Below are 26,406 nucleotides of genomic sequence, written 5' to 3'. Positions count from 1 at the left end.
CTCGTTTCTAAGAGAACACAAAAATTTTGTTTTTAGAAACATAAAATTAAAAAAACTGCAGAAATTTAAAGATTTTTTTTTCAGTAAAATTTACAAAAATTAAAAAAAAAATTCTTATCGTATAATATTTGGCCATATCCGGTGCAAATTACCCACAATCCACTGGCATTCTTGTAACGAAGGAAAACCATCTGGGTGCAAGAATGCTGCTGTGGCTGTCATTGAGTATCTACAGTCGATAACAACTCACCGTAGATATGAGAAGCAGCTAATTATCTAACAGATTTAATCAGTAAACGGTTTCCTGTAAATACTTTGCATTATACCCCCAAAAACGCGCATAACTTTCTGATGAAATGAAGGGCCAGGGCTCTGCGCCAGCTCTACATAAATTACTTTAAGACTATACAATAGATCTGTGATTGTGGCCTATAATGATATCGGAGTACATTTATTTGTATGTCTTTGCGACTTTATCTCGGGTGACACACGCCAACCTGTGAATACGAGACAGGTGAACTTAAAAGAAAAAGAAAAATAATTCTTGTAAAATGATTGTAATGTTAAGACAAAGGAACCTTGAAAAAATGCAACCGACTCATCCAAAGAAATGATTATTCCCTTAAATGAACTTGGTTCAATCAGACATTGGTTCAATTTATCTCTCTAATTTCTTGGTGACAGCATGATTGTACACATTTGTAGTCCTCTTTGAGAAAATTTATGTGCTGAAAATCCCTTTTCCATGGTTATCATCATGTCTGTAAAGGCCGTGTCGTCTTAGTTAACAATTATACAAAACTCTTCTCCTCTGAAAGTACTTGACTAATTAGATCAAACTTCGTATGAATGTTCCTTGGGGTATCCTGCACAGAACTGATGTGGGGATTTTTGATTCGTTGAAAAACATGGCCGCTGTTACTTAAAATAGAACATATGTGTCTGACAGTAGTTTTTCACATATATCTCCTAAGCCGTTATGTTTATCCAAATTCTTTCAATAGCTGAAATCCATATTATTAGGACTACAAAAGTCTTCAGACTCCTTGTAAGAGTTATTGCCCTTGAAAGGGGAAAAATGACTTTTTTTAAATAGTTTTCAGTCAATAGTTTGAAAACTATGATAGATTAAAAGAAACTTTCAATTGTTGAAAAGATCTTCTGATAAGTTCTACCAAAGACTTCTTGAGTCAAAATTGTTGGACAACTTCTTGTTTATTTTATTGCATTTGAAAGGCAAAATTCAACAAGGTGAGCGATTCAGGCTCCTGGGAGCCTTTTGTTGGACTTTTTTACCATTTAGCTGCCTTTGGGAGCAGTACATGTATATTGGACAGTTATAAAACCTTAGAAAACATACATCAACTATAGACATACAAGAATGCCATACTGTCTTTTTGATCTTTTCCAGATAGTCCTTGGTCACCTGTGCATCTAGTCATCAAACCACTAACTATGACGTCTGAAGCAGCAATACATAAAAGAAATTTGGATAGTGCTATATTATTTATGCAACAAGAGCATGCAGAGACATTGAAAGGTCTACACAAAGAAATAGAAAATTTACAGAAAAAATGTTCAGGTATTTCCTGAAAATTAATTAAGGATTAGGTATTGTATTACAAATGGGCAATTCTTCTTACATGTTATTTTACCAGAATTTTTTTGGGATTAGGTTATGAATTAGATTCTCAGTACTTAACATCTTTCCTTCTTGAACTTGGTTATATACAGTTATATATACATGTCTGCATACAAACTACATACATTAGGTGTAGATATTAATTACAGTTGAACTTCACTGGCTTGAACTTGGATGGCTCGAAAACCCAGATTTTCTCAAATACACTACACTCAGCAACTTGTGTTTCTCTAACACTCAAGTCAGAGTTTTAAATCTGTGTTAATCGGTGATACACAGTGTCAGTCAGATTTTTTCACGGTGAAATGTGAGTGTTACACCCACCCAGCTGGGACATCATATATTCTTGTTGTTAATTGTGTACGGAGAACCACCAACCTGGGTCAAAAATCACCCAGCATGGTGAAGTAATTCCCATTGATCTTCGCCGACAATATGAACATTAGTACCCGAGCTCGCAAGTCACTGACCTCCAAAATTTATGTGGGACCCAGAAAATCACAAAAAAATGGAGTCCGGAGGACATGTGAAAATTCTTAATTCAATCGCCAAAATCGATACTAATTAATTTGTCCAGCTTTAATCCAATTCAAGCCGTCAGCAAAATAAAACAGCGGTTGAAACGATTAGCAAATGGTATTAAAGATTGACAAATATAACGCAAAAATCGTAAAATAAAACACCATCGTTGATACATACTTCACAACTGTCCTGTATAGAGTAATTATAATTAATTGTAGTCCATGAGGTACATACTTCTTAACTGTCCTGTATTGAGTAATTATAATTAATTGCAGTCCATGAGATGACCAGACACACATCGGAGACATTGTAAACAATGTATTCATTTAAATTTCTAAAAATAGACAACTATATACATGTATGTGCAAAGTTCATCTAGGGATTACTTTAATACGTGAGTAAACATCGGTCAGCATCAATGAAAGTTCGAAACCGTTTAACAAAACTTATAATTAAAACGAAGACATATGTAGGTTGTATTTGAAATGTACTTTACATAAGAAATTTCTCTGAGTTAACTTGAAGCATTTTAGAGGCTGAAAACGACCGGCGGAGGACACCATCTCTTCCTCGTTTGGACAACGTCTGGTAACGTCTTATAATTATCACTGACAATGATCTCAGTCCTGATTAATGGCTACTACATTACAATTCTCATGTATACATTGTCTTGGGACCTGTAATTAGTTTCTTTTATTTCTAGAAAAGTCATTCAATTATTAAAACTATCAGAAAATAAAAGCATCACCAGACTGTTTTTACAAGTACGTCACTTGAATCAAATTACAAAATTCAATACTTATAATGTTTTATTTATATTTATAAATATTTATTATCAATTTACAAATGCAAAATTAAAATATCAAAAGATAAAAATATGAAGTAATACTTCTACATATCTCCCACTGATTGGACGTAGCTGTAAAAAAAAAAAAAAACAACACACCAAAAAATGATGAACATGTACAAAATATAAAAAAAAAAGATGATGCCGAATTTTTAATGACATAACTAATTTTTTTTATCTTAACTGGAGTGCTCCGAATTACCTGAGAAACGGAAACACAATATGCATCGTATCTTATAATGAATTCCCTGTTATGCCTCATTGAATTTTACGACTATTGCAATATTCAAACGGTTGGTGTTGGCTAGGTGGAATCTGGGTGGTAAACACTCAAAATGTTTTTGTAACACTGTGTTTTACTCGAGTCGGACTTAAGTGTTCGAGAAACGAATGTTGCTGAGTGTAGTGTATAATTCAAAGTACCAAGCTTTTCTCCTATATGATCAATATAAATCATCTTGGACTTCCATTTTTCAAACACTCGAACTAACTAGTATATGTGTATACATGTATATTGTAAAAAAAAATAGTGTGTGTACTTGGCTAAAGACTTAGACAGGCTTAGCTTAGCTTTATACATTGTATTTTGGACACTATTGTATCAAATTTAGATACAATTCCAACAGCATTAATTTTAATATCTCCAATCTACACGCCCCGTTCAGCTTCCAGATGTCAAAAGAATAGCCCTGTAGCAGCTCTTAGCTTGTTGTAAGAGGCGACCAAATAGTGCTCAGAACCCTGGTCAGGGGCTAGGGTGCTCTGCCCATAGAACAACTTGGTTTTGTGCCTCAGGTGGTGGAATTGGGTACCCCTGGCATGCTTCATGCTGGGGTCAACAGGCCATAATATGAAAAAACCTGACTGCAAACCATAGTGGTGCAATCTGTTGGGAAAGATGCCACATTCCTCGCACAAAAAAGAACCCTTCTGTGGTATTCTCCCAGAGTAGGAACCATTGGGCTCTGCCACAGGAGGATAATTTCTGACCTCACCCACCTCTCCCTATTCCAGTTGCAATCGAAATTGTTGACCCCATTACACTTGTGTCCCATCCCAAAGGCCATGTGAGCTATTGCCATCACTTGGCGTCCATCGTCGTCATCGTCCGTCGTCGTCATCGTTAACAATATTTCAAAACTCTTCTCCTCTGAAACTACTTGACCAATTGAAACCAAATTTGGTATGAATGTTCCTTGGGGTATCCTGCATAGAACTAATATGGGGATTTTTGATCTGTCGAAAAACATAGCCGCTGTTACTAAAAACAGAACATAGTGGTCAGACAGTAGTTTTTCGCATATATCTCCAAAATGGTTAGGTCTAGCCAAATTCTGACATGGGGGTTAAAGTGTTCAGCATGATGAAATCTATCTGAAGTCAAATTTTCATTTTTTTTTCAAAGATCTTCTCTTCTTACACTACTTTACGAATTGGAACCAAACTTGGTATGAATGTTCCATGGGGTATCCTGCATAGAACTGATGTGGGGATTTTTGATCTGTTGAAAAACATGGCTGCCGTTACAAAAAATAGAACATAGGGGTCAGACAATATTTTTTCGCATATATCTCCAAAAGGATTAGGTTAACCCCAATCCTGACAGAGTAAAAGTGTTTAGCATGATGAGATCTATCTGCGGTCAAATTTTCATTTTAATCTGTTCAGCCACGTTGGAGTTATTGCCCTTTTTCGACGTTTTTTTGTTGTTGCTATTTTTAATGTTCTTTTTTTCAAAATCTTCTCCTATCCTTACCTATCCTAATTTTTTTAAAGATGTAACAGAAAACACATATTATTTTGCCTCATGTCACATAGATAGTCTTAAAATCATGATAAAGCATCTGAAGCTTATGTTAAATTCTATTGTTTGTTTTCTTTTCAGAATTAACCTTTCAGCTGAATATGCAAGGCGTTGGTGCAGATTTCCTTGGTTCAGGTATGCCTTTGAAAGTACTTCTCCGTCTAAGAATCGGGTGAAATGTGTATATTATAAGGTGTGGCACATGAAAGAAAAAAAAACCGAGATTTTAATGCATTAACCATTTTTTTATACATGGTATCCTCCAGAAATAACCATCAAAGTGTTTGTTAAATTTGCTTTTTTTAAGATATTTTTAGGTCAGATTTAGTTGAAATGCACTATGGAAAAATGGTGAGAAAAAGTTTCTGCACTTTTTCCTTTTATAAGCAGTCAAAACATATCTATGTCACAGATGCTTCAGAATAAATTTAAATATATTTTAAGTTGTTTTCTAGATGTTTTGAATATACGTGAGGCAAAAAACCCCACTAAATTAAGAATTACATGTATGATGTGCCACTCATTGCCTGATTCTTACACAGAATGATATTTGATGTTTATCTCATACATGTTCTGACACTGTAATTAAAAACCAATCCATATAAAACCCACCTAACAAAAGATGCTTTTTTTTTTGGTGCTGCATATGCCAAATTTTAACATAATAATAGTCCTTTTGAATTCAGGTCTGTACTTTGAGAAAATCATATATCTTCCACTTAAATCAACCAAATCAAGAACAGTAACTCTTGCAAAGTGCCAGTTTCATACGCAAGATATTTTATATCTGAAAGTACAACATCCCATTGACAAAATAAGACTGGTTATATAGTCTCAAACTGTTTTTTTATTAGGAATGCAAGTGATTAAGAAGAGTTTTTGACACGCATGAATTTCGTTCTGTCTGAGTTTTATTACAACTACTATCTAAGTGTAAGTGTTTGTAAGATTCAGGCAAAATGGGAAAAATCAGAAACATGCATGTCAAAACCCCAAAGATCTGAAAATGTAATATCACTCCAGGATACTTTCTCTATTTAAAAGACCATTCTTTAATCTCTACATCACTGGCTTTGCTCAGAAATTTTTCAATAAAATGTAAGAAAAATGATGTTTTTGACAGAGTTATCTTCCCTTGAAAAGTTCATTTACTCTGCATTTCAATGAAATTAGATTTCAATACACCAACATGATATTTACAATATTGTCTTTTTTTCTTGATTCAGATGGTACAAATAGTCAAATTATACTTTCAAAATGATGGTTTTTTTTACATGCCATGTTTCACCCAATGCCTGATTTTACAGAGACTGACACTTAATTGTGAAAGGCTAAACATGCCTATTGCAAATCTACTTTTGTGCAAATGATTTGTTCAGGTAATTCTATGTGATTATCAAAAGTGTTTTTGAAGTATGATACTACTTGTTCAAAGATTAAATTTGCATACCGTTGCTAAGCTTGGAAAATAAGGCTTCCAAAATCATTATGCTCATGGTACCATGATTGTAGAAATTCTTCACGAAATTTACTTCAATAAATAATACTGAAAATCCACATTTTTACCTGTTCTGCTAACTGACAGCATGGAGGCAAATTACCCACACATGTAAACAATATTCATACACTTTTGTAGTTAAGTACATATATGATTTTAAAGTACACATTCTCAGCTTTATTTTGACTACTTTCAATCATAATACACACAAATAATGCACTTACAATGCATATGTATAGGTTCAGTGTGTTTTTTGTAATACATAGGGGGGTGGCCATTTGACACGGAAGTGGTTAGTGAATATTTAGAAGGAAATTTTGTAGGAGTTATTACCCTTTGAAGTTAGTTTCTAGTAGTACATGACTACAGCATCCTGTTAACATAGACATGTACATTGTAGATGTATTTTCTTGTATTATAATGTTTATTGATGAAGAAGGTTTTGATTAAAAATCCTATCATTGCATGTTTTAGGTCCAAATGGTAAGACTGGAGAACTTGAAGACAATCTGAAATCTGAAGTCATCAAATCAAAACAGTTAGAACAAGAACTAGGAAAACGAGAAAAGCAAATTAAGGACTTAGAAATTATATGTAAAAAACAGAAAATGAAATACTTAGATGAAAATAGGAAAACCTCACAAGAAATGGACAGACTAAAAGCTGAGAATGAGTCTAAAGCTAACCAAGTTGCTTATCTCACTAGTGAACTGCACAAACTGAAAAAATTGCAATTAGATCAAAATAATGAGAGAAAAGCTTTTGTAGCTGAGGCTCATACATCAGGATCAAAAGCTTACGTAGCACAAGCCAGAATTCTACCCATGCCACCAAAAGAACCAGTGACTTTGAAAATCAGAAGAGGAAATTTAAGGCATGTGAAACCTCAAACCAATAAAGAGGAGTTGGAGAAACACCCATTGAGGGTAAGCTCAGGAAGTTCCAGTACTCGATCTGATTCTCCTGTCTTAGAGAAGGCCAAGCCTTTTTTACGTCATGAGAGAGAGCCGTCCATAGAGGTCAAAGAGCGACATCCTCTTCCACCAATTAGATCTGCCCCTGGTGTTGAACGTGGGCAATCTAAGCGTGTTTATTTTCAAAATGTGTCTCCTGAGGCCAACCAGGCCAGAGCAAAATCTCATAAAATGACATCTAGTAAAGAACAGGGAGTTAAATTACTTGCTGTGGACCAAGTATCTGACCAATGGGCTTCAGCAAGGGCTCAGGAGTCCCATAGTTCAGAGTATAACTAAATAAGATTGTCAAATTAGTTCTGAATGGACCAATCCACCTTAACTCAAAGCTGTCAATAATATTTTTGGGGTATTGTTATGCTTGTCAGAGTCAGCAATTTGCTTTCATTAATGATTATTTTGCATGAAGTTATCTATTCAAAATCTTTTGATTTTTGTTTGTATTTATCAAAATTAGCCAGTCGGGTCCTTTATAGATCAGTGGTCATTTTTTACTTGCTGAATGTAGGCATAGCTATATTTTGTTGATGAAAATTATTCTTAAGTTCTTACTATCCATAAAAATATGCTGTTGTCGTTAAAATTATGGAAATAAAGTGGTTATTAAGGGGTCAAGAAACCGATTATAACAAGTAACAATGGTCCACTTGAAAGAATGTATTGTAAAAGACAAGATCTGGAAAATGGATATAACATGAAAGTTATTCAATATGAAATGAAAAGAATAATTAGATTATTGGTAGAATTGTTAATTTGAATTGGTCCAAGTGATGTAGAAAATTTCTTAACTTTTACGTTTTTTGAAATTTGTTAAGACACACTTGTTTTAATTCTGTCTCACATGAACATTGTATGATGCATTTTCAGAGAGAAAATTATTTTGTACAAATGGTTTTTCTAAAGCATAAAGTGATACAGTTTTTTTTTCTTGTTTTCATTTTATTTGTGGCACCTTTTAATTTTATGTTTTTTATTATATTTACACATATAAAATATTGCTTTGTTTATGTGTTTGTGCCAGTTTTATGCTTCTGTTCCAAATATTGAGATTTTCACTATTTAAGAGCTAACCTTTTTTCTCAAGAAAACAACTTGTATTTGGTAGTTAGGAAGAAATCTCTGTTATGGTATTTTTAAAAGAATAATTATGTAACTTATTATATAACTTGAAAAAAAAATATCCAGTTTGTTATTTGCAGAGTTATTGCCCTTTGTTTACGTAGACATCAACTCTTTCATTTAGATTTAGATCATTAGTGTAGCCCTATGGTATGGCAAAAGGATTAAAATAATTTTTTTTAGAACATTTGTTTACTGTAGAGGTTATTTGAGTCAAAACAAAATGGACCATTTGGTTCTGGACTGTGATAAAAGTTGTCTACTATAGATAAATGCCGAAAAAGTTGTCGTAAAATTAAAGAATTTACATTTTGAACTACATTTTGTGTGAAAGTACAAAATGTAAGTGAGTCTAGTAGCACAAACTGTTTATTATTGTAGCTTTGTAATTGTTACTTGATGATAAGAAATAGAACAATTTCAGCATATAAAAGTAAATGTAATAAAGTTGTTATCTTTTCTTGCAGGCAATTATGAAAATTTTGGCTACAAAGAAAATACATTGTGCTATTAAAATGCAATTTATACATCTACCAGTATGTGTAATTTTATTGCATATTGTGGGTTTTAAAGTTTTTGGTATGAAACATTTTTTTTCTTATAATTATTAAACCAGCCAAAAGGTTATTTTGTGTGTTCTTGTAGTGGTCAATTCCATTAATTGGTAATGTGTTCGTAAATATTTTGTGCCGTGCCCTAATGTCCTTTATGCTGTTCTGCCTCTCATCTACCAAAGCTGATCATTATCATTTTTGTTTACATCCGTTAAGAACAATATCTAGTAAAGTTTCCATAAGGAAAAATGGTCAGTCCATCTGTAAATTTCTGCTTTGTACTGGGGATGAAAATGTCCACAACATTATGAAGTCTTATATTAAATTTTACAAGACAGTAAAATGTGAACGTGTTAAGTTAGCTGTACTGTTGTTAATGTATGGGAAGGAAAAATTTAGTCACTTTTCAGGCAATTTACTATGCTATGTTAAATACACATGTATTCTTTTAACATGAAGCTTCGTTAAGTGAATTGGAATTGTTATATCGAGGTTCAAGTCTGTTTGACAAAGTTTAAGCCACATTACTTGAACATTGATATGTTTTTCTATGTCAGTTTCTGCATTTTGTTTTGATTTGTTTAATGTTTTTTGTGATCTTCCGTCCAGAACAAATAAAAATTATTTTAACTCAAGTTTGTAACGAAATCTTATGGATAATGAAGTATGATAAATTGATAGTATACTGTTTTTAGTTTTATTTTCATATTTTAGTTGAATTTTAATTTGAGTTTCCATACAGTACATGGAAAAACTTGTCTGATGTGTATTTTCATTCATTCAGTAACATTTTGTGACAAGTTTTTGACTGTTGGAGATGTACAGACTGATCGTAAATACACAAAAACCTTATTATTTATAGTTTTGTTCTTGCATATTTTTTTTATTGTTTGACTGAATCTGATTATGTTGAATGTTTAATTGTGATACTATTTGCTTTTGTTTTCCATTAGAAATGGCACATGAAAGTAATATTTAAAAATAAAAAAAAGTAAACAATATTTGTTGTAAATACCTTTCACAACTAGACACTGAATGTTTTTCCATACCGTCGATAATTGTAGAGTAGAAAGAACATAAGAGTTCAAAGGTACCAAGCTTTAAAGTATATGTTTGTCTTAGAAACAGACAAAATGTATGCAAGGTTTTGCACATGAAAAGAAAAGATTTACTTGCATTATTCAAGTATAACCTTATTCAAAGTGTATGTTAACATTTTTTTTCGAAGATATTGATAGGTCAAATTTAGTTGAAATGCACCATTGGAAAATGGTGGGAAAATTTGCCCCAATTTTTCCCCTATATATGCAGCAATTAAATAACTATGTCACAGATGCTTCAGGATAATTTACTTTTAACTAGCTTTTTGGTTATTTTCTAGATGGATTGAATATATTTGAGGCAAAACAAGACCAGACTGAGAAAAATGATGTGTCACCCAACTTAAGGAGGTAGACCTAGGGTATGGGACACAAATCTTACAAATCATTGGAATGTTTATATTCAACATTTTACATCAATCTTATGTAATTTTCAAAGTATTTTTGATTGATTTCATTCTGTTTCAAATGAAAGCTTGATAGGTTTTGGTGAAATGGAATATGATACAAACATATCCCTTTTTTCAAGAGTTATGTCCCTTACCCCAGGTCTACCTCCTTAAGTCATGATATAAGAAAGACTATGGATATATGCTTGTGTCAAGATTTACTTTGAGTCAAGTGATACAATAATATTCCAGTTGCTACAGAAACATTGAGTGAGTCCATCATTGGATGAATATTATCTACAGAACTAATACTGACATGATTGTCACATACAGATGAAATGCTGTGCTTAATTCCTTTTTCTTCATTCCCTAAAAAAAAATATTTAAAACAAATTTAAAATCAGGCAAATCTTTCTAATTGAATACAACTACACGTGTTTGCACATTTTATTGAATTATTTAACATTGCACATTTTATTGAATTATTTAACATTGTATTTTCCAATGTGTGAAATCAGACAGTTCACTCACAAAACAAACAGAAGTATGAATTTCAGGTTTGAGTGAATGACGTGATTTTAAGGAGGTAGACCTAGGGTAAGGGATAGAACCCTTGAAATCAGTGATATGTTTGTATCATATTCAATTTCACCGAAGCCTATCATTTATCTTGCATTTGAAACACAATGAAATCAATCCAAGTTACTGCCATGCTGATATGAGATTGATGTCAAATTCTGAATAGGATAGGTAAGTCTTGTCATGTGACCCCATGATTTCATGAGAATGGGTCCTAGTCTACTATTCAAAAGCATGGAGATTTGTCATTTAGAGAGCATTTAGTTAAGTGTTAAGGACAAAACATCTTTTTGTGTAAAAAAAATACCAATACAAAATGACAAATATCTAACTGTACATGATAAAGTATTAAGATAAAACATCAGATGGAAGATTTTGTGATGTTATACAGCGTTTCAAGTACCCGGAAGTAAACAATAAAATGCAGATTGGTCTTCGGTTTTCAATACTTTTTACATCAGAAATTCCGGTAAAGAAAATGAAACTAGAACGGGACTTGCATACTCTATACAAATGTTCCAATGATTTGTAAGGGTTGTCTCTCACCCTAGGTCTACCTCCTTAAACAATAAATTATGGAGATCCTCATTCAGTAGAATAGACAATACAAATGACTACTACTATTGACAACATGTCAATGGAGAGTAAATAGGGGTATATCTCTGTGCTGAGGTCTCACTAACCACTTCTAATGTTTCCATTACTTTACATGTTAAAAAAGTAATTTTCAAAGTTTCACTGAGAATTCCCAGGACAAATGACATCTTAAAGTTGCATACCGCTGCAAAGCTTGGAAAATAAGACTTCCAAAATCATTATACTAATGGTACGATGATTGTAGAAATTCTTCACAAAATTTACTTCAATAAATAATACTGAAAATCCACATTTTTACCTGTTCTGCTGACAGCATGGAGGCAAATTACTCACACATGTAAACAATATTCATACACTTTTGTAGTTAATTACATATATGATTTTAAAGGACACATTCTCGGCTTTATTTTGACTACTTTTAATCATAATACACACAAATAATGCACTTGCAATGCATATGTCTAGGTTCAGTGTGTTTTTCGTACTACATAGGGGGGTGGCCACTTGACCCGAAAGTGGTTAGTGAGACCTGAAGATTATTTATGTGAGATCCCCCTTTGTTTAGTGCTCAAAGGTCTATAACTCAAAGATCATTATAATCTCTCAAATAATTGATCTGATTTTTATAAAGACTGTAACTTAAATAACTTATGAATGGATGGAAGAACAGGTGTACAAGGTCATACCTTAAATACAGCTATTTCTTGAGTGACAACTACACAAACACTTTAAAACACATGGAACATACCATATACACAGTATGAAAAAATGCCAGCAAAAAATACATATTCCCAGGAACTTCACCAATTAATATTTTTGAGACATGTACACCTACCAACAACCAATAAAATAGGACCTTCCACAGAATACTCCTCAATAGGAATTGGTTCCATATCTTTATCTAATGATGCTCCTATAACCTTTCCACCAGAGTCTTTCCATTTCTGAAACAGTAAAACGGGCATTTCAAATTTTGCTTAGAGCTAAGAAACAATACTTTCAGCCATTTAATTTCAATGAAAAGGCACATAATATAAATTGATACACATTTTCTGCAGGAATCCATTTTGTTTCCTCTATCAAGATGCGGCCAAATTACAAATTTCAAATGACAACTGGCTCAATAACATGTACTGCAAATGCTAATTACTCTCATACATATGGTTTTTCCAGTGAAAAGTTCAAGTTTCCAAAGTTTAATGTGTATAATATCTTCTTTTTCTAGAACTAAAGGTTTCAAGGACACTCAAGATGTCACATATTTGAACACTAAGTTGTCATTAAAGTTGTATTCAGGGAACTACCATTAATTTTAAGGTGGGGGCTAAAATTACATTTTCTATCCTGTTTTTATATTTTGTGAAAATATTGGTGCTGTCTTTTGAATATTAAATATAAACATAAAATATAGGGCAATAATAGATCCTGCTTAGTTTTTTTCTTATGGACTGTCCTGGTTTTTCTTATTTCTTGAAAATTTCAATCCTGCCTTTTTATTTCAAATTTGATCCTAGCCTCCATCCCCTTACTAAAATTAAATGGTAATTCCCATACTAGTATTACAATGTAGTGGAAACGTAAGTAACCACAAGCTGGCAAGTAAATTTCAATTATTTTACCATTTAAAGTGACAATCTGAAGAAAAATAATGACTATCTTGAGTATCTGTAACTTTGCCAAGGCCAGTCCCATGCTGAGAAATGAGGACGGTTTTGCATAGGGCTAGCAACCCTACCATGTAAAACAAGCTACACTAGAGAAACCTTAGAGAACCGATTAACGTAAATGGAGTTGGATAGGACATGTTTGCAGGATGCACCCTGATTCCATCCCAAAGGTGGCTATGCGATGGACAATATCGGGCAAGAGGAAGAGAGGCAGACCAAAAGAGACCTGGAGACGATCCACCGAAAAGGAGATGAAGGACAGAGGCTGGACATGGGGATAAGTACAGCATTGGACCCAAGACAGGCAATATTGGAAGACTCTGGTGATGGCCTTATGTGCACCTCAGTACATTGAAGAGGATTAGATAGATAGATGAGTCACTGTGAACCTATGATAAGATCGAAATTTAATGTTTTTTTATCCTGTCAAATTACAACCTATGTGAAGTTGATGCCAACACAGTCCTTACAAAGCAGAACTCCTTGTGGCATAATGAAAAAGGTGAAAATCAATTTACCTGAATAAAATGCAATATTGCTTTATCATTTTTAATTTGTGACAGATTCATAATTTCCATTGCACCAGAGCTAGCTTTACTTGTCATAGAGTTCAAAGGGCACCTAAAATTAAATAAAAACAATGATAATTTTCATGCATTAATGAGTGAACAAATATATTTTAAAAAGATCAACATTGAAGATTCATATATTGGACTTTTTCATATGTCTATTTTTTTACACAATGACACACTACCTGTTTACATACATATAACATATACATGTAAATATCAATAAATTGTAATACATGTACCAGTAGTAGATGTGGGAGGAAGGGAGGGGGTAATCCCTTTTGGTGGTCAAAACAAAAAATATCTCCCATGCAGATTCCCTTAAGAGATTAGGGGTGGGTAGCATACCCTGGAATTGGGAACATTTTTGTTAATTTCTTGCAAATTCAGACGAAATGAGTAACTGACAGCCTGGAACTCTCACCTGAGGACCAAGTCATTACTCTTATTCATGAAAAAAAAATTTAGAAAGTGACATTCTATCCACAGCCTGCAAAAATTTGAACTGACTGCAACAACATTTTTACTTCAAAGTAAATATAAATAAGTATATATTTCTACAGGAGCAGAAATATAAAATGCATTTTTCTTCTTAATAGTAAAATTGAATATGTCAAATGTCAATATTCATGTTCCATTCATTAAAAAAATATCAACTTGTTAGCTCACCTGGCACAAACGGCCATGAGAGCTATTGCAACCATTTGGCATCCATTGTTGTCATTAACAATTTATCTCTCTCAATCTCCTCTGAAATTACTCGACAAACTAGAATTTGACTTGGTATAAAAGTTTCTTTAGGTGTTCTGCATAGAACTGATGTACCAGTAGTTATTTTGGATTTGTAAAAATAAATGGCTGACAGACCTAAAAATAAAACAGGTGTCAGACAGAAGTTTTTTGCAAATTTAATCAACTTCTGACAAACATGATGTGATCTAACAGTGGTCAAATCTTCGAGTAAATCTGTTAAGTCATGTTGGAATTATTGCTCGATTTCAACATTTTTGGCTTTTTAAATGTTATTTCTTTCCAAAATCTTCTTCTTTGACTGGAACCAAACTTGGCATGAATGTGCCGTAGGGTGTTTTGTATAGAAATCTAGTAGGGATTTGTGATTTGTCAAAAAAACATGATGGCCATGATTAAAAATAGAACATAGGGGTCGGACAGATGTCTTTCTTAGAAAAAATCTCCAAACCAATTTGCTTAAACCAAATTCCGACATAGAGTAAAAGAGTTCAGCATGAGAATCTATCTGTGGTGAAATTTTTGTGTTAATCTGTTAAACTATGTTGAAGTTTTTGGCCATTGTTAACTTTTTTTGCCTTTCCAAATGTTATTTCTTTCAAATATCTTCTCCTCTGACACTCTTAACCATCCCAAGTAGAACCAAACTTGGCATAACAAGGAGTCATCAGACAACTTTGATCCAATGCAGACTTTTATCATGCTTATAAAAAGGATCATTCTAGCAACTGAAAGAATTTGGCTAAACCTATCAGTTTTGACCCTTTTGTTCTATTTTTAGTAACAGCATCCATGTTTTTCCATAGATCAAAAATCCACAATATAGATTTAAGCAAAATTCCCTGCGGAATATTTATACCAAATTTGGTTCAAAGTGGTCCGGTAGTTTCAAAGGAGGAGAGGGAAAGGGCAATTACTCAACTTTGGCTGAATAGATAAGACAAAAGATAGATCACATCATGCTGAAACTTTTACCCACTCAAAATTTGGCTAACCCTAATGGTTTTGGAGATACATGTATTTGAGAAACACTTTTGTCTTTTGTCTATGTTCTACATTAAGCAACAGCAGCCATACTGTTTGACACATCCATAATCCCCAAATCAATTCTATGCAAAACACCCTAAGGGACATTCATATTAAGTTTGGTTTAAAGATAATGTTTAAAATAGCCAAAAAAGCACTCTTTATGTGTATAAGGGTAATAACTCCAACATAGCTGAATGGTAGATAGATCTCATCATTCTGAACTTTCTTATTCAGTCAAAATGTTGCTGAACCTGATGGTTTTCAAGATATATGGGGAAAATTTCTGTCCGACCCTTATGTTTTTTTTTAAACAAAGACAGCCATGTGTTTCAACAGATAAAAAAATTCTCACATCAGTTTTATGCAGGATACCCCAAGGAACATTCATACCAAGTTTGGTTTTAATTGGTCAATAGTGTCAGAAAAGTTTTGAAAATTTGTTAATGACAACAGACGCCTAGTGATGGTAATAGCTCAAAAAGCGTTCAAAATGTCAGACAAATACCAAGTATTATTCATGTATCTGCACTGTGCTGCAGTGGGAAAGGGGAACAAATAATGCAAGCTTATACAGACATACGTGTGAACTGTTGGAATAACTACTTGTTCCACTCCAAGGAAATATGATGATCTCAGAATGGCACCAAGATTCTGTGGATCCTATATCAATGTATAGTAAATCTGTGTATAAGAATTTTTCCCTTTGTAAATAGCAACAAATAGTTGAAAGTGAAACAAATGTTAAACATTGATTATAATATATAACCTAAAAATATAATACTACATATACAAGTACTAGCTAAATAATTTCAACTGAAAGTTTCATTCAGATATACATATATTATATTAATATCAAAATTTCGCATGATTTCACTGAAAAATTGCAACTTAGGGAGCATTTGACATTAAAATTAAAATTTTTGCCTTTCAAGGACAATAACTCTAACAAGGATTTGTCAACAATTTTGACCCCAAGTAGACTTTGGCGGGACTTATCATAAGGATCATTTCATCAATTGAAAGTTTCATCCTATCTATTATAGTTTTAAAGATATTGACTGAAAACTGCTAAAAAAATCTTTTTTCACCTTGCAAGGGCAATAACTCTAACAAGGAGTCTTCTAACACTTTTGATCACGGCAAATTCATAAGGATCAATTCAGCAATAGAAAATTTCATTGTATCTATTTCAGTTTTCAAGAAATTGGCTGAAAACTGTAAAAAACATCATTTTTCACCTTTCATGGCAATAACTCTTACAAAAAGTCTTCTGACAACATTTATGCCCTGGAGACTTTTGTAGTCCTTATAATAACAATCATTTCCACAATTGAAAGAGTAACAGTTTTCGAGATATATGATAAAAACTTCTGACTGATCCACTTGTTCCATTTTTAGTAACATCGACCACATTTTCCGATAGATAAAAAAATCTCTAAAAAGTTCTATGTAAAATACAGTAAGGAACATTCTCACCGAATTTAATTCCAATTGGTCAAGTAGATGAACATTTTACCCTTGTCAGAATTTGGCTAAACCTAAAAGCTGCAGAGATAAATGTGAAATTCTACTTTTCAGTAACTGTGGCCATGTTTTTCAAAGGATCAAAAATCTTCAAATCAGTTTTATGCAGAACTCCCAAGGGAATAGCCATACAATGTTTGGTTCTAATTGGTCTGGTAGTATCAGGGGAAATTTACAAAAAAAAAAAAAAAAAAACATTAAAAATTAAAAAGGGCATTAACTCCAATATGGCAACAGATTTTCCTGAAAATTAAAAAACCTTAGTGAGGGTGCTCACACACCGCATGCGTTCCCATGTTGGATACTGAAGTAAATTTGTTTGCAAAAGAAATTAATGTAAAAGGACCTGATAAAGAAGGAATTAGAGTGTTTTTTTCAGTCAATAAAAAATATTGCAACAACATAAAAGATCTTTAAAAATGATTTTTTTCTTTATTTCTCACTGATTTCTGTTACTCAGAATGGTAGTTTCAAACTCCACACTGTGAATTTTTTTAGTTTTAATTAATCCAATGTAAATCTCATCATAGTGGAACAAAATGAACACTTGGCCTGTAACCTATCATGGTGATCGTATGTACCAAGAATCCTGTCCTAATCTGCAAGCATTTAGAAAAAAAATCCTTTTGGGCCAGGTGAGCTAATAAAAAAGTTAAGATTAGAAAGGAGTAGATTTGGTAAGGTACTACTTTGGCCCCAGTTTTCAATGTTTTTTAAAGATTTTTTTTTTCATCTATACTAGTTAGTTTATTTGAAAAGATAATGGCTGTAGTAAATACATCTCAGCCAAATTTGGTTTATCATGAATGTTTTGACCTAATAGCAGTAAAAATTAACACAGTATTAGAGAAATCTTGCATTTTGTTGCATTTTTGCACATATTTGTGATGGTTTTTGCCTAAAACAGAAGTGGCCGCATCCTTGTTTATCCAAAATATACAATACAATATATATAAAGAACAAGAATGGACATACATGCGGCCACATTTGTTTTCCACAAAAACCGTCAAATATATGCTGAAATATTGAGATTTTGTGGATTTTTTATCATTTAGGCAATTTTGTTGGTGCTACAATGACGGGATGCATTTCTGTTTTGGCCTAAATATTATTGAACTAGCTGGTGTAAACACTTAGGAGAATAAAAAATGATAAAAATCTTCAATTTGAACAATTTCAAATTTTGAGGCCAAAATCAACTTTGAACTGCCTAAGTTGATGGAGCATTAATAGAAGAATGAAGAATATAATAATCCCCCTTTAATTATTAAAATTAAACTGTCATTAATTACCTTAACCCTATATGGTAACAGCCAAACTGGAAATCTTCTTTGATTTGAAGTCAGACTACAAAAATAAAACATAAAGTTTATCCGCTAATTGTTCATTATTATAAGTGGAAATGGTCCATAACTCCTGCATGTGCAATGCAATACATTGCAAAAAAAGCATTGCCTTTAATATATTTAATCATCTGGAGACAAAAATCTATTGACAGATATATATATATATATATATGATTCAGTCACTTACTCTCCTTCTGGGGATAGCTATGTATTTTCGATATTACACTATCTAAAATTTGTTGTTGCAAATTGGTTATTTATACAAATCTGATTAGTTGAAAGAAACGTGTTAGCATTTCTCTTTAAGCAGCATTCCAGATAAGAATCATGTAATATGTGATACATGGTTAGAAAGCCTATATTTTCATTTTTGAAATTTTATTTAAAATGATAGAGTGGACGGATATTAACATGCAGATTTTCATATAGCTCTTTCTTTATATAGGAGATATGAATTATAAAGAATATACTAAAGAATCCGAAACTAAGGGAGATAACTCTGTAAATGACACTGAAATACAATAAGAAACTATGGGATTTTCAATGTGAATTATCTCCTAAGACTTTTCAGACAGATTAGAATGAATGATTATGCATTTCATTATATAGACCCATACAACTTAAAAATAAAAATACAAATGTGTAGCCTTTCTCACATATAACCAAATTTACATAATTCCTACAAAGACTGCTTCTAATTAGATGGTGAATATCTTTCGTATGCATATAAATACTATAATAAGTTTGTAAAATACTTTTTGAGATACAGATTACACAATGTAATACGCCCTTAACATGATGTACTAACAGACAGACAGTCAGATGAATGGATAGGGTGAAGCCACTACTTAACTGCTTTCATCACTTTGGGACACAGGTATAAAAACATCATATACTAAAATATACCTCATATCCAAATCTTCTGATAAATCTAAATCAGAAACATTCAAAGGGCCTGCATCTAAACATATTCCCTGAAATGATGTTAATAAATATACATACGTCATACATAAACATGTTCTTGGTATTTGTACTATGCCTTCTCCGTTTATTATTAATATTAAGAGGCTGTTCATGCCAAATCATGCAGATCCCATGAAATTGGTGGCACAGGGTAAATTTGTTTAATCCTACTGATTTGTTCGATTCAATGTAATGTCTATATCATAAGTATGTCAAATAATTAAAAGATTTTATCAAACCGGCAATGGATGGCTCAGAAAAGGATTTTAAAGTTCCCTAACAATTCAACCAAATTTTGTATCAAGTAAAGAGTTATGTCTCTGTTTCAATGAATTTCAATGCTTACTTTGTAATTTATTTCTCTTTTATTGTTGTAGTTAATCAAAAAGCAACATTCAACTTTAAGAAAGGATGCAGTTGTTATATGAAACGGATGAAAATTTTACTAAGAAAACAAATTTGTGATGTGCCACCCACTACCTGGTTTTTACATTGATGCCCTATTAAAAACAGATACCTACAACGTTCTGGTGTCATACCAACATTTATGACCACAAAATATTGAGCCCTGTGTTAGGTTATGGCCTTAATTAGCAGAAGGTTTGCTTTTGGCACTCATGCCAAGAACGCTTAAGGATTTAACACATTGAAATCTAGGAAATCTTCAGCACTCATGATCACATTTTGTTTATTCTCTTTCCAATTTATTATCCTATTGTTCTTTGTACTACTTATTGTTTTATTGCTTTTACACAGTACTTTAATAGCATAAAAATGTCATTAATATGGTGTTGTTAACGGCAAACAAAAATCCAATTTTGCAAAAAATACAGATTCGATACATGTACCTGATGTGGCCTGCCATCAGCTAGTTTATCCAGTACAAACTTAGATACCCAAGTCTTCTCCACAAGACCCTCTGCTAACAATGCTGCATTGATGTACGATTCTGTTCCTGTTGGCTCTGAAGTCTCTTTGATGTAAAGTTTGTTGAAACATCTTTTCCTGGCTTGGAGTGCAAGCTGGACAGGATGTATACCAAACAATACTTCACCATACAATTTGACTGACAGCTTCTTAGTTTTCCTGAAATAAATTGAGAGTTGTTAAAAATGAACAGAATCTATCACTTTACAGAATCCATTTAGGACTAAATAGTATATTTCTTAGAAAACATATTCTTCTCTATCTGATTTCCTTAAATATCTGCATAACAGACTCCTAAATCAGGGGTATGAGGAAATGCTTCTAAAAAGGTCTTTTACAAATTCTTTTTTTTTTATATCAGTCCTAGGTTTGTAAAATACTCAGTTTCTTCTAAAATAATGAGAAATTATTGTTTTTTGTAAATTGTTCTTTGTGGTGATATGACCTCTGATTTACTGATTATGATGCAATAGTATGCAAATCAAATTAGTGTTGGATAATTTTGTTATTACCGGGGTACCCTTATTACACATTAGCATATATGTATTCATTTTTCTGTGACATCGACATATGTGTATTTATTTCTCTTTGAGATCAACAAATACGTATTCATTTTTTTGTGACATCAATACGTATTCATTTTTCTGTGAGATCGACATGCGTGTATTTAATTTTCTGTGCGATCAACAAATATGTATTCATTTTTCTGTGACATCATCGTACTTATGTGTATTCAGTTTTTTGTGACAATAACATATATGTATTTATTTTTCTGTGACATTAACATATATGTATTTATTTTTCTGTGACATCAACATATACATTGTATGTATTTACTTTTCTGTGATATCCTCATAGTGATATCAACATCTCTACTACTGTATAGTTTCCATTAGCAGGTTGGGAGTAATCTGCTACATGTACATAAGGAAATTGAATACCTGTTCACATAAAGTGAAAGACCTGGATTGACCTACCAATGAAGTCAATGAGAAACCTAAATACACCATAATTGTATAAGTTGTTCTCACATTTTTAAATTTAAATTTTGTATATTTTTTATTGACATCTGCTTCTAACAACTTTCATAATTGACTTCTTTTTAACATAGAATATTAAAATTATTGCATAAAGTAGCAGTGCCATTAACCAATTTACAATCAAAACATTATTTAGTTAATAATAAGTCTTACTTTACAAAGTGTGAACCTCTGTAGAAAATGCCTTATCAGGTAACAACCTGAAAGCAAAATTCTTACAGGGAGAACAAATTTCCATATTTTTCTTATGTGAGCATTGAATAAAAAGAATATCATAAATACCTAATTTGTATTTGAAATAAAGTGAAATCAGAACTAAAACATAGCCAGAAAACTAAATAAGTACTATCTTTAAAAAAAGATAGCCGACGCAGTAAAAATTTCTTCTTTTTATTTATTAATTTCTACATTTCTTTCAAGAAAATAACACATGGCACCTAATTTACATGTTGAAACATTTTTTTGAACGCCACTTAGTTATCTGTATTTGGCAAATCGGGAAACAGAATTGCGATCAGGTGACTTGCGTTTCCATAGAAGAGCATCCTTAAGGTCAAAAGGGTAAAAAGCGAAAATATACCGACTGTGTCGCAAAAATTTTTATTGTTATTTACATGTGAGCAATTGTGAATACAGTAGAAGTAGTGCACTATAGTAATTAAAGCGATTGGTCCTAAATTGATAACATGTGAACAGAGTTATCACGGTGTGACATTCTTAAAAGTCAGAATTCTAGTGGCCACGACCAGCTGTTTGATATAATCATGATTACAACAAACAGCCATATGTCCCTCACTTGTTGCAAAAATTTGTCTTACTGAAATAGCAAAGTTCCTCCATACCAGATGTTCTAGAAATGGATCCTGAGATATTGAATATGAGTGAGTGGGGCTCCAGGCTATTATTTGCTCATTTGTTTCCCCCCAACTTTAATTCATTTCAACAAAAATTTCCAATAAAGGGTTTGGGGGCTAGGATAAAATTTTGAGTCCTAGATTTTTTTCAAACCTGAGATCCTGATTTTTTTTGTAACACTTTTTGTTTTACCCAATTGTTCATCCTGGATTGTTTTAAACATAAAGCATCAACTCTGCCTTTTTATTTCAAAATTGATCCTAGAAATCAAAAGGGTTGAACCCTAATGAAGGTATACTTAAGGACCATCTCAGAACAAATATATATATCAATTGTGCCAGTCCCTCTGTAAAGTTGCTACAGAAAAATAATAAAGAATGAAGTATTAATTAATTACCAATGCAGTTTTTGAGATCCTGATAGTAATCTGACATGGACACCATTCCATAAAAAGCTAATACTTTTCCTAAATCCATTATAATCCTTAGACAAGTAAGTCTCAGGCTTTCCACTCAATAAACATCTCATTATATTGTACATGGTCTGGTTACAATATGGTCCACATGATTAGCTATATTTGTAGCATTGCAGTAACAACCCCTATAAACTAATGTAAATGAATAATTACTAGAATTAATATACTTAATCGACAATAAATCTTGTAATCATAACATAGTTCAGTCCCTGAAAAGATCCGCACAACTATATTTGACAGACGTAAGACTAAAAAATTGACTGATAGCTTAGGTGGATGTGGTTGGGAGTTGTTTCTCTGGATCCGCCACTGGATATTTGGTGGATCTGGTTGGGAGATGATTCTCTGGATCCTCCACTGGTTGACTGGTGACAGATCTGATCATGGCTTTGGTGGATCTGGTTGGGAGGTGGTTCTCTGGATCCTCCACTGGTTGACTGTTGACAGATCTGATCATGGCTTTGGTGGATCTGGTTGGGAGGTGATTCTCTGGACCCTCCACTGGTTGACTGTTGACAGATCTGATCATGGTTTTGGTGGATCTGGTTGGGAGGTGATTCTCTGGACCCTCCACTGGTTGACTGGTGACAGATCTGATCATGGCTTTGGTGGATCTGGTTGGGAGGTGATTCTCTGGACCCTCCACTGATTGACTGGTGACAGATCTGATCATGGCTTTGGTGGATCTGGTTGGGAGGTGATTCTCTGGACCCTCCACTGGTTGACTGGTGACAGATCTGATCATGGCTTTGGTGGATCTGGTTGGGAGGTGGTTCTCTGGATCCTCCACTGGTTGACTGTTGACAGATCTGATCATGGCTCCAGTGGATCTGGTTGGGAGGTGATTCTCTGGATCCTCCACTGGTTGACTGTTGACAGATCTGATCATGGCTTTGGTGGATCTGGTTGGGAGGTGATTCTCTGGACCCTCCACTGATTGACTGGTGACAGATCTGATCATGGCTTTGGTGGATCTGGTTGGGAGGTGATTCTCTGGATCCTCCACTGGTTGACTGTTGACAGATCTGATCATGGCTTTGGTGGATCTGGTTGGGAGGTGATTCTCTGGACCCTCCACTGGTTGACTGTTGACAGATCTGATCATGGCTTTGGTGGATCTGGTTGGAAGGTGATTCTCTGGACCCTCCACTGATTGACTGGTGACAGATCTGATCATGGCTTTGGTGGATCTGGTTGGGAGGTGATTCTCTGGACCCTCCACTGATTGACTAGTGACAGATCTGATCATGGCTTTGGTGGATCTGGTTGGGAGGTGATTCTCTGGACCCTCCACTGATTGACTGGTGACAGATCTGATCATGGCTTTGGTGGATCTGGTTGGGAGATGGTTCTCTGGATCCTCCACTGATTGACTGTTGACAGATCTGATCATGGCTTTGGTGGATCTGCTTGGGAGGTGGTTCTCTGGACCCTCCACTGGTTGACTGGTGACAGATCTGATCATGGCTTTGGTGGATCTGGTTGGGAGGTGATTCTCTGGACCCTCCACTAGTTGACTGGTGACAGATCTGATCATGGCTTTGTAATGCAAAATGATAATAGATGATCAATTCATGTAAATTTCAGAATTTTTATAGGAAGAAATCCATTATAATGCTATTGTAAATTTACTTTAAATTAAAAAATAAAAACACATTTTTATTGTTTGTTTGTTTGTTTGTTGGGGTTTAACGTCCGAGCAGCAATATTTCAGCTATATTCAGACGATGAACATGAAATTGATGATAAAATGAACATGAAATGAAAAAAAAGAATGGGTCACAAGGATAATAGGGTCGACAAATGTTGATTGCCACTGGAACAAGGGGAAGTGGGTAAGGTCGGGCAATTTAGCCTCCTGTGGCGGAGCGCAAAGGTTCCTACTCCGATCGAATACCACAGCAAGGTTCTTTAACGTGCGAGGAACATGGCATCTTTCCCAACACGGTGCACATTTTTATTACATTTAAAAAAAAATGGCAATTTTCAGGCCTTAAAAAAATTGTCTTTGGTTTGAATTTCTTGACCCTACCTATCAAATTTCACTGACTATGCATCTTTCCCAACACGGTGCACCACTATGGTTTGCGGTCAGGTTTTCCGTATTATAGCCTGACAACCCCAGCATGTAACATGCCAGGGGTACCCCATTCCACCACCTGGGGCACACATCCCATTTGCTCTGTGGGCAGAGCGCCTAGCCCCCGGCTAGGTTCCTGAGCACTATTTAGTCGCCTTTTACGACAAGCTTAGCGCTGCTGCAGGCCTATTCTTTTACCACCCGGACCTGCACGGGGAAACTTATAACAGAGATGCAGATCATGCATTATAGGAGGTCTTGCATATTCCTACTGATTAAGACATCAGCAATACAACAAAACTGGTTAATTGTAATTTGAGTATAAACTGCTCCATCTATAACGGGCAAAGCCTGAAATCATATTAAGTTTGGGCAAAATGACAAAAAAAGCCAAAACAAACCAATCCAAAGGCAATGTACCTATACTAAAAAGCAGTCACATGGTGTAAAATACTAAAATCAATTTGCGAAAAGTCACTTTGTGAAATGTAGGGAAATTCCCATTCCATTATTAGCTCAATGTCTTCTAAGAGCGGTCATTGCACTTTCAAGGTAGGTATCTAACTTCTTGACTAATAAATGGAGAAAAAAGCTCTTGTATTTTTTAAACATTAGATCGCAAAATAAAAAAAAAAGATCAAGAGCTACAATTTTACAGCTATTCATTTATATTGTAAAATTTAAGAAAAGACATAGGAAAGGATAAGTTAATTTATTTTCAATAAGTATGTTCAATATTTTAATTGTTTGAATTCCTAATGCATCAAGTTAATGATTGGGGACAGATCGACATAAAATCATATGCACTGAACTTACATATGTAGTGTCGAAGTGACAATAGTGGCTTGTAGGCTTAATTTAGCCATGTTGTCCAACGAAAATTAAGAAATGTGGGGGTTATTTAAAACAATGACTTTAACTAAACGAAATAATGAACCCCCTTGGTAGTTGAAAAATGTTTCTAGCATACAAAAAAAAAACCCAACAAATAAACCTGTAAGAATATCATAATGGGTAAATTTATACAGGGGATTGAAACTCCTATGAATGCAGGTTGTTCTAAACTGCGAAATGAACCAAATGTACTAAGGGGTAACCCTTTTCGGTGGTCAAATATTAAGGATCCAATAAAAATTCCAAACAACAAATGATGGGCATGATTGTTTTTATTATAAATCTATAATATATTTTTCTATTAAATTTCGAATAAAAAAATATTATGATCGTAAATGCTGACGTACTTAAGGAATGGATGAACGACAGTGTTTCTTCTTGACTTATTTTTACCAAAATGGTTTCTACTAGGCAAGCCAATGTTGTTTTTTTTTAGTTTTTTTTTGTTGTTTGTTGGGGTTTAACGTCCGAGCAGCAATATTTCAGCTACATGTATATTCAGATTGATTGATTGATTGATTGATTGTTGTTGTTTAATGCCGTTTCGGCGACCAGGGCCACATCACGGCAAGTACATTTAATGCAAGGAAACTATTAAAAACAAGATCAAAGTCTCTTCATAAAATAATGAAATTAAAACAAGCAGCTATTTACATATAAAA

General features: G+C 33.5%; 2 protein-coding genes across 6 annotated transcripts; one reads left to right on the top strand and one right to left on the bottom strand.

The window, feature by feature from the left end:
- Window positions 1-164: 164 nt before the first annotated feature.
- Window positions 165-9,961, top strand: LOC148606596 (coiled-coil domain-containing protein 92-like). Its single transcript, XM_088547149.1, has 4 exons — window positions 165-306; window positions 1,412-1,582; window positions 4,897-4,950; window positions 6,788-9,961. The coding sequence occupies exons 2-4, from the start codon at window positions 1,456-1,458 to the stop codon at window positions 7,564-7,566; spliced, it is 960 nt and encodes a 319-aa protein (XP_088403275.1). The 5' UTR covers window positions 165-306; window positions 1,412-1,455; the 3' UTR covers window positions 7,567-9,961.
- A 689-nt stretch (window positions 9,962-10,650) lies between these two features.
- Window positions 10,651-25,921, bottom strand: LOC148606595 (uncharacterized). Of its 5 annotated transcripts, none has more exons than XM_088545602.1 (9): window positions 25,845-25,921; window positions 22,693-22,895; window positions 20,322-20,559; window positions 19,417-19,484; window positions 18,457-18,511; window positions 16,221-16,300; window positions 13,811-13,913; window positions 12,461-12,569; window positions 10,651-10,818 (listed from the first exon to the last, which is right to left on the bottom strand). In XM_088545602.1, exons 2-9 carry the CDS (start codon window positions 22,833-22,835, stop codon window positions 10,661-10,663), a joined length of 954 nt encoding a protein of 317 aa, XP_088401728.1. In that variant the 5' UTR covers window positions 22,836-22,895; window positions 25,845-25,921; the 3' UTR covers window positions 10,651-10,660. The 5 variants fall into 5 exon arrangements, with proteins under 5 accessions (XP_088401728.1, XP_088401730.1, XP_088401727.1 ...); XM_088545604.1 differs by having other exon boundaries at window positions 25,837-25,855; XM_088545601.1 differs by lacking the exon at window positions 25,845-25,921 and adding an exon at window positions 25,667-25,815 and having other exon boundaries at window positions 22,693-22,902.
- Between the last annotated feature and the right edge of the window lie 485 nt (window positions 25,922-26,406).

This window comes from Perna viridis, chromosome 9 (genome assembly GCF_037379345.1).
Source record: "Perna viridis isolate PV_CMFRI_1.1 ecotype Kerala chromosome 9, ASM3737934v1, whole genome shotgun sequence".
NCBI classification, from domain to species: domain Eukaryota; kingdom Metazoa; phylum Mollusca; class Bivalvia; order Mytilida; family Mytilidae; genus Perna; species Perna viridis.
The sequence above is the reverse complement of the archived record's forward strand: the minus strand, read 5'-3'. Positions and strand labels throughout refer to the sequence as shown.